Source organism: Hesperophylax consimilis, chromosome 25, assembly GCF_061612785.1.
Source record: "Hesperophylax consimilis isolate HC1 chromosome 25, BYU_Hcon_1.0, whole genome shotgun sequence".
In the NCBI taxonomy this organism is placed as follows: Eukaryota; Metazoa; Arthropoda; class Insecta; order Trichoptera; family Limnephilidae; genus Hesperophylax; species Hesperophylax consimilis.
The window spans coordinates 21,596,602-21,606,026 of record NC_142860.1 but is presented as its reverse complement, the minus strand read 5'-3'; the positions used below and the strand labels follow the sequence as shown (position 1 = coordinate 21,606,026).

Below are 9,425 nucleotides of genomic sequence, written 5' to 3'. Positions count from 1 at the left end.
TTGACAGTTTCTACTTTACCTGAACATTTTTCTGCATCTTGTCAGAATTTTTTAAGTTAATATCTCCCAATAGTCCCAACTGCCCAGAGCCAGTGGCATACCTAATTGGGGTATGTTGTGAGGCTGAAGGAGACGGGAAGTACACAGGTATTCAGATGTGGTCACCAATCACGGCTAAAGCCATTTCTAGCAATGTTTTGGAGAATTCTGAATGGTATAATTTCTCTCTGTGAAAGACGCTATAGATATTTCAGTAGCCATGTCAACTGCTTTCTCTGACAATTTCTTACCTCAGCAATTGGCGGGTGTGGCACCGCAGCGCAAGGATTAAGGATTTAGGAATTAGGAAGGAAATAGAGGTGGGGAATAACTTGATTGACAATGCGGAGGATTAGAAAAGATTTAGTTTATTGTTACTGTTATCTTATGTTATATATTATGTACAAAACAAACATAGTGGATTCACTAAAAGTTTCGCTCTACAGTCAGAAGGTGTTTATAATTAAGTAGTTTGTTTGTCCCATAGAGATGAAAACAAAACCAATCACAATAATTAAAACCTAGTAGATAAACCTACAAACGAAACCACAGTAGTGACCGTTGTGAAACACAATCAGGAATGAATGAGACATAATAATGGATGCATCTAATTAATTATAATCAACACAATCAATGTAAGGAACAGACCCCTAATAGTCAGATATTACAAAAATAATATAACACTAATACAGTATTCAGTTTTCATTTAAAACATAATTGAGATGAAATGTTCGCAGGCATACTGGACTTCCTCAGAACCGACAGTATGCTACTCCTCTCTTCTAGTGCCAATCACGAGACAAGGACACAACACACATACTTACTTATCTTACACCTAGAATTAAATAGCTTTCTCACTGTTCAACCAGTAAACATTTCCACCATCTCGAGAATGTAGCAGACTGTTCTGTTGTAGCATTGTCTCCAACATTGTCTCCAACTGACTGACTGACTTGACTGAACAGGAGATGGGCATAAAGCTTAAAGTAAATACAACCGAGAAGGTCAGGGGGGGGTGGAGGGGCACTTCACTTCTTGGCGTTTTTCTTAGGCGCGGGTGCTTTTCCCTTGGCGTTGTGGGACAGTTTGGACTTCTTGTTCTTGGGTCCGTCTTCATCTTCGTCTTCCTCATCCTGCAACCAACCAAAAACACACCGTCAGTCCTGACATTGCACGACCGCACACAACCAGCTAGTCATGCAAGTTACATCACTACTTTGCCTGTCAAGGGAAAGGGGGGTGGTGTCTGCACTTTAAATCTCAATCCAATCAATCTGTTACTATCCAGGAGAGAACAACTTAGCCAAACTACTTAAGTCGGGGTATAACTAATTCTTGTGAAACTAAATATTTGTGGGATAGCCCAATTCTCAAAACTTTCCCGGAAGATGAGTCATAATTTAAAATTAAAAGGGTTTCCCTATTCATGATAATTTGTCAACATAATTAACAATAGTGTAAAACTAACTGAAGTATGTAGGTGGTACAAAAATCGGTAGCTTCACATGGAGGATTGTGGAATAGTGTTAATTAACAAGCAACATTATAACTAAAGGCATAATGACGGCACCCAATAGTGAAAGGTAGTCTTTGTCTAAAATACAGAATGCTAAAGCGCATTTCAATAAATATTGTGGATTATATATTATCTGCGGATAAGACTTCCAAGCATTAGCAAAATTAGCACAAAACCATGGAGGGTTACTTTGCTGTCTAATGTAAATTGGACAAATGGCCAATGTATGTATTGATTGTTCAGTTATTTATACCTCCTCTTTCTTGCGCTTGTCGGTCGTCTTCCCCTTTTTAGCGTCAACCTGCAAATTTCACCAAGCTTAACATGCGTGAAACATAGCTCGGGCGGTCAGTAGCTAATCTTTACTGTCAGATCCGTCAGTCAGACAAATGCCTCAAGAGATCTTTGTAGACCGTACGCCAAAACGGCAACCAGTCTAGCTCAAAAGATAAATAGTATAGTTGTCATCACTCTGACGGATTTAAAAAAAAAAAACACTCAACAAATATTAATTTTAAAGTGATTTTTTTTTAACCCAAGTAGCCTAGGTTATGTGAAGAGTGGACTTTTTAAATAGAAATATATATCAACTCTTCAAAAAAAAACAACATTAAAGCGAGAAAAAGATTATGATAAAAACCTTGAAATGTGCCAATGTGTGAAAAGAAAGCATTTAACTGGTGAAATTATTTAATGAAAAGGCTGAATTTTTCCCTGTTAACTCATTTCAGCTTTTGATAAATTGTAAAAATAAAAATCATTACAACATGATCCGCTGATAAAATTTCATCCAACACTGGCAAGGACCTTTCAAATTACAAAAATACAAGATGGTGATAGTGGTCAATGAAATGTAAGCAAACAAGCCAACCATGTAGTGTAGTTTGTGAGAGTACTTACATGTGGTTCATCTCCTTCCTCCTCATCCATCATCTCCTCCTCCATGTCGTCCATATCCTCAAACTCTTCTACAAGAGCGCCCAACAGGTGCTGGCCGATCAGGTGCACGGGCCCTGAACCCTGAAAACACAAACCAAGCATCCTTATTAGTTCATATTGCAGTCACTTTAGGGAGGTCTCTATGTATCTAGTTTAGGACAGAAGATTTCAGCCAAGATAATGTTATATAGCTCCGTCAGACAAATGCCTCATGTGGTTCATATAGAGCAGGGAAACCAAGACGGTCTGTGCTCCAATCCATTCACTTGGTAGATAAGGTGTCATCACTCGAAACATTACTTGCGTATTTCTACTACAAATTTTACCCAAAGCCATATTTTGTTAAGTCATGATAATTGGAGAATAGATATTATTTAGTGAGCGGGCAGCATTCTGCTGATGCGCTCATATCTGATTTCACAATAAGTTTTAGCAGTAATTGAAATTGTTTTAATTGTAAGTCAATCCTTTCTTCTCTCCAAATGAGGAAATACAGGTAATATATCGGAAATGTAGCTAAAAATGCATTTATTCATCAATTGCTGTCATTTCAGGAGACATGCCAATCCAATTTAAATTATGATCGTTTACAATCGGCCTTAAATTTATCATCAATAACTTTATCAAAAAAACATATAGCTAATTATTTATTTATTTATTTATTATTTTATTTACGCCCTAATGGGCTTTTACATGAAAATATACATTTACATTGATTACAATAATTGAACATAAGAAGATAAATGGAGTTAATTGTAAGAAAGCAACACATATAATAAAATTTTGTGCAAATTAGCAAAACACTAATAAGATGGATTCAATATAAAATATACCCAAGCATGAAATAGTAAGTAAAAGAAAGTTCAACATAAAAAGTAAGTAAGTGGGTGTGTTTAAACCCAGTATTAATTGTGTGTTTAACAAATCGATAAACCAATATAAATTAGAGTGTAACTTACTCGTGAGGTAAAGAACATTATAACAGAGATTTAAAAAAAATAACAAAATAAGAGTTGCACCTGTAAAAAGCAAAAACTAATAGAATTTAGCAATATTGACATGAATAAGAAATAATAAGATCTGAGATGGAACATAGTGTTATGTATAAAAAGTAGTTAGTAGGTATATGCATACAATTATAAGTGTATAGTAGAGCAAATAAAAAACAAACAAAGATGGATATAATTTACTTGAAAGGTTTCGAATGGGAGAAGATGTAATAAAATTATTAAAGCTATAAAAGTTAATTATTAGCCGATAGAATCGAAATAAGTTGCCTTTTAAAGCTCACAAAATTGTCAGAACCAATTATACAGGGTGTATCGGCACATACCCGACAAACTTTAACCAGCTATTCCTTAGCACATTTGGAGTAAAAAAATTTATGGGCACTTTGCTGTCAGGTAACATTTTTTTTTTAATAAAATATTTATTATTCATATTTTCACCACATGTCACCAATGTTTTATCCTTTGTCAAAGTTTGAAAACCCGTCTAGCAATATTTTGTTCGAGTTTCGTTGAATAATGTACATACGTACCTACGTTGGCGCGCTTTTACAATCACAACGGAAATGGCACAGCACTATTCGTCTCATTTTTAACTATTATTATTTAGTGTGTACGAAAGGGCGAGGACACTTTTTGACGCACTTGCTAATAACAGCTGTTGAACGCGAGAAACAAGGCAAATGGCAGTGACGGAGGGTGGATTTTTTTATTTATTTTTTGTTTTTAATGGAAATAAAATGTTACCGGACAGCAAAGCGCCCATAACATTTTTTACTCCAAATGTGCTGAGGAATAGCTGGTTAAAGTTTGTCGGGTACTTGCCGATACACCCTGTATTATAACATTGTCACAAATTGGCAATCACTTAGGATAAACCGACGTGTGCCACTTCTAACATGGCCGAGAATCGATGACTATGGCCCTCACGCGAGTATCCGATACTCCACAATTCGAGTATCTTGGCTACTACGACCGTACATCTGCGCGGAGGTCGCACACAAGCACATATATTGCTGTTGACGTTTTGTAAAGCTCGTTGGCGATGCCAGTCTCCCCACAACCATCCGGTGAGGTAGTTCAGACTCGTATCATCGTAACTTTAAACTTGAGTAAAACATTTTGTAATGTGTGCTTCGGATCAATGCTAGGAACAACACAGTCAACAAAGATTGACGATAACTGTTTGGTTGCGAGTGTGGTTATGAAATCATTCTAATTTTGATATTTGGACAATTCAACAATGATTGGTGGCGATGCGGGTCTCATGATTTCAGTAGCAACGTGTGCGGACTGTGCGTGACAAGTTGTTTGCGACGTCAGTACACAACATTAGTTTCGGATACCTGAGTATCCATGTGGAAGTAGAACCGAACAGGATCCGTTATTTGAAGTAAATTTGAATAATAAGGAATGTAACATATAAAAACAACTGGTTTGGGGGTGTTATAATAACCTGGATGAGGGTAAAGGTGACGGGTGCGTCGGGGAACTCGAGGTCAAGCCGGACTTGTCTGTTTTCCCCTGACTTCAGGACTGCCACGGGGATCTTCACTGTGTCGCGCATGGACATGGTCTCAACCTGAAATAGTTTACGCAAGATTCAATATTAGTCTACAATGTGAAAATGGTTGATAGATAGCTCAGTCTAACAGTTAATATGAGAGTAATATGCAAGAGGCCAACTATTTTAACATTTAGTTATTATTAGTGTAACTTTGTGTACATCTTTATCTTTATTTTTAAAAACATGCCCAAACGGTTTCGGCACAACCATACTTCTGGCAGAGAAACATATAACATTGTAAACTGTAAAGAAACACATTGGCGTGTTATCAGAAAATGTATTGCAGTTTAGAATGTGATGTCATAATACCCAGGCTTCACATTACACCATAATGGTAATATTGTTGCTAGCAGTCATAACACTGACAACTGGAGTGTTTAGATAGATAAAACTAAAATAACATTATGTTCTAATTTTCTATTGAAACACCCCATTATAATATGTCATTGCATTGGGGTCTATAGCATTTCCCATCAAGTAATAATTCGTCAGACAAATGCCTCATGTGGTTCATATAGAGCAGGGAAACCAAGACGGTCTGTGCTCCAATCCATTCACTTGGTAGTTAAGGTGTCATCACTCGAAATTTTACTCGGTATGCTTACACGTTTCTTTAGTTTACGGTTTCCATATCTAAAGCAAATCACTGATACATCAGTTGTGACCTCTCTTACTCTTAAACGGCGCATTAACTAACAGCCCCACAGAAACAAAGGGAGATATGGTAAGGAAGTGTAGACTGTCGCTGTACTACGACCAAACTGCATGAAAAGTTATGTTTAGTAAAGAAACAAAGGCATGGCACTACTGTGCTAGATGCGAGCACCAATAGGACGGGTGGATAATGGTTCATGACCAATCTCTCTTGTTTCTATTGCCTGTCTTTCTGTTATGTATATTTTTTATGGAAAAGAGAGAGTTGTTACAAAGCAGCTATAAGCGGTTTATCATTGCGATTCTTCTTATCTGGTCAAAGGAATTAAGTGGTGTATTTGTTGTCCGGTAGGCCAAAAGCCATCCCAGTCAAAGTCGGGAGAAGCAACTCTAGAAGCTAGGCTGCTAAAGCAGTCTTGTCAAGGTAATGGGTGACCCAAATAGGACTAGGGGAAGATAAGGTTTGTTAGTTACCTGGACAACATTGAATTCTGCGCCGGCATCCTGCCCCAAGAGAGCCTGACGGATCACCAGCTTGTTGGTTCGGGGATACTCCTCGGTCTTGATCTCCGGATCCCAGGTCTCCGTCTTGTTCGCCTCAGTCAGGGTGACTCCTGAAATTACAGATCATCAACTTTAATATAATTTTAAAGATAAAAGATGGACACCATCTTCATAATCGAGAGAACCAGCGATCATGTTGACTGTAAGGAATGATATGACGTTGACGACCACAATCTTGAAGGTATGTGTACAAAGTCGAAAAAGCACTGTGAAGTGGGATCAGTTACAACAAAGAACATCTAATGACTGTTTCAAAGAAAGTAATTACATTAAACTATTCTAACGTCAGACATTTGGGTTAGGTTGGTTTGCAAGGTTTAGATAAACAATTACCAAAATTATTGAAAAACATGTAAAACTTTATAAATGTAATAAAAAATGTCAGAGTTGCATTGTATTCAGGTGTCATTTTCAGTGAGCACATGGCTTGAGATCATTATCAGCATAAACAAAAGGTCTTTCTCACGGCAGCCGTACATTATTTGAACGTTTATACATATATAGTGAGGCTGAATATTAATTTTAGACCCACGCCGGCAAGAAACATCCCTGCGCAGGGTACGTGACAAGTTCCCACATTTCAAAATAGCGCGCCACATGCCTCTCTGCCTGTATCGGCTGTCTTTACGACTACGCGTAGTAGACATATATTTTGTTACTCGTAGATTCAAACGGTGTATCCAATTAACATAATTTAATTAATACATACTTCACAATACAATCACCGAAGCACTCTACATACACTACTCGAGACTTCAAAAACATTCTTCCTAAAAACGAAAGAGCGAAAAATGGCGGGTATTTCAGACACATAATTCAGTAAGGTATTGTTATGTCTGCGAATTCTCCGGAAAACCGCCGTATTACAACAGAAAACTCACAAATTGAACACATTTTTCAAGCGTTATTGCGTACATGCTGTAGTTTTTCAAAAACCCAAGCCACGGCAAAAATGGCGAGTTTGCCGGTTGTTAGGAGACGCCCAAGAATTACGAAGGATGGCACAAAAAGTATGAACATTATAAGTAAAATACATTTTATAAATTATAGGAAAATTACAATAAAGAATGACTAACCGTAAAAATATTCATCAGCCATGGCGATTGTTTTACTATTACTGGATTTACCGAGACTTCAGCAAACGAACGCCGGCAAAAGAAATTGAAGAATCACTGAAGGCAGTGTGGCGCACATGAATAATTTATTTTCCTCCAGTTGAATATAACAAATGTGCGGGGCTAGTAGTAAAAAATCTTTTCCCTCCCTCGCCCTCCTACGAAATGTTTATAATGACGACAATATTATGAATAAATAAATAACTTAGTTTTGAACCGTCCCATATCAGTTGACTTAAACAATATATTTAAGAAACAAAAACAAGATGTCCATGGTAAGTTTATATAAATATTACGAAAAACCGTAGCTAAAAGGAAACTTTTCACGTTCAAAAGAATGCAGTATTCGGTCAACTCAAATCGTTATATTCTCTTTCATGCACATTATAATATGGTTTCTTTATATTTTATTGAATAAAATTAACATTAACATGTTTATGGTTATAATTCGAAATTGGGTAGTTTAGCAAACTATGAATACCGTTGAAATTGTGCCGAATATTTAAAAAATATTTTTCTGATTCTGATCATCAAACTAAAATTGTGAAATTTTATTATTTTCATTCACAAAATTTTAATCAGCACATTCCGAAACGATTCCAACTGGCGACACCGTCATTAAGACGGAGAAAACGGTATTGGCTGTTAAGACGGCTGTCACTGACGTTGGCCGGTGTGACGTCACAATGCCATACTCGTGAACAAAACGTTGTTTTGGCGCCAAATCAAAAATGGCACATTTAAAATTATTTTGGAAAATTTATTCGTTAACATTAAAATGCCGGAAAACTTTTAGAATTGCTGGCCACGCTCAATGCGGATACATCCAACAAGAAGAGAAAAAACATGGCTGAACTGTCTTCAAATCTAGTGGAATTTTGTAACTTTTTATGCAATATTTTCCATTCCCTTGGATGTAAATAATTGGCTTTTAAAGTAATTAAGGTTGAATAAAAGTGTTATTTCAAGCAGCTCTCCTAAAATATGACCGGATATATGTGAAGCTTGTGAAGTGCCGAGAACGAAGAAAAACGCCAACACAAAAATTTGAACGTGCAGATTCATCATTTTACAATAACTGTCCTTCCACAAATAAACCACTCACTGTCCTTATCTCATCATTAAAAATTAATTCAATTAAGTAGTAAAAAAAAATAATTTGTAAATTTACAAAAAATAGGGACACGCGCACGCATTTTTTTATTAAAAAGAAACACTTTGTTGTGGTTAGATAATAGTGAGAAATATTACAGTTTCCGCAAAAGGAAAATAATGCATTTCAATAGTTATTTCGTTAATATTAAAATCAATTTTTCACTTGGCGGCTTTTCCAATCGATGTCAAAGTTTTAGGGTTACTTTTTCTCTACTCTTATTTAAACCAAAATATAAAAAAAACTAGACCTGATTTATTTATGACTGCAACATAAAATTATGTTTATGTCAAAACATGGCGTGAAGAAGGGACTTCAAATAGTTATTTTTTTAACGAAATAGCTACTTATGCATTATTTTCCGGAAACTGAAATACTAAATCTCTTTGTTATCTTTTTTTTACAAATTGTTTTTTTTTAATTGAAAGTGCAATATGACCGTGTCCTTATTTTCTGTATATTTACCGTAATTTGATATTCTTTACAATATTGTATCGCATATACACTACGCAGTACAATGCATTTTTATTAGCGAAAAAAACGTTTTGTAGATATTTTCACAGTTTTAAAACTAATGATATATTAAAAAAAACTTTTATAATGATAAACTTAACCTTTTTATGTCCGTTTCGTTTTATTTTTTTTGTTGTTGTAATATTTACATCAATCTAAATACATACTTACCTTTTATCTAAATAAAAAACTTACTATACTTTTATAAAAAAAATAACTCACAGATGTGTGTTTTAAATTTGTAGATCAGTTATAATAAATAGTTTTAATATATTATTTTCTCCACGCTGGAATGTTTTTCTTTAAAAACTTTATTTTTCAAAAATAAGATCTTTGACTTCCGAGGTGCCTGCAAGTA

The 9,425-nt window shown here is 35.6% G+C and overlaps 1 protein-coding gene across 2 annotated transcripts; it reads right to left on the bottom strand.

The window, feature by feature from the left end:
• Positions 1-391: 391 nt before the first annotated feature.
• On the bottom strand, positions 392-7,508 carry LOC149411669 (nucleoplasmin-like protein). Of its 2 annotated transcripts, XM_089646976.1 has the most exons (6): positions 7,363-7,508; positions 6,197-6,336; positions 4,958-5,083; positions 2,456-2,575; positions 1,809-1,856; positions 392-1,172 (listed from the first exon to the last, which is right to left on the bottom strand). In XM_089646976.1, the coding sequence occupies exons 1-6, from the start codon at positions 7,382-7,384 to the stop codon at positions 1,068-1,070; spliced, it is 561 nt and encodes a 186-aa protein (XP_089503102.1). In that variant the 5' UTR covers positions 7,385-7,508; the 3' UTR covers positions 392-1,067. The 2 variants fall into 2 exon arrangements, with proteins under 2 accessions (XP_089503102.1, XP_089503103.1); XM_089646977.1 differs by lacking the exon at positions 1,809-1,856 and having other exon boundaries at positions 7,363-7,507.
• Between the last annotated feature and the right edge of the window lie 1,917 nt (positions 7,509-9,425).

Bases quoted from the DNA above. Each gene is read 5' to 3' on its own strand.
- LOC149411669 (XM_089646976.1), bottom strand. From the start codon at position 7,384: ATGGCTGATGAATATTTTTACG. The intron at 5,084-6,196 runs GTAACTAACAAA...AAACTATTTCAG, and splicing joins CAGAATTCAATGTTGTCCAG to GTTGAGACCATGTCCATGCG. The intron at 2,576-4,957 runs GTTATTATAACA...TTGTGTTTTCAG, and splicing joins TCACCTTTACCCTCATCCAG to GGTTCAGGGCCCGTGCACCT.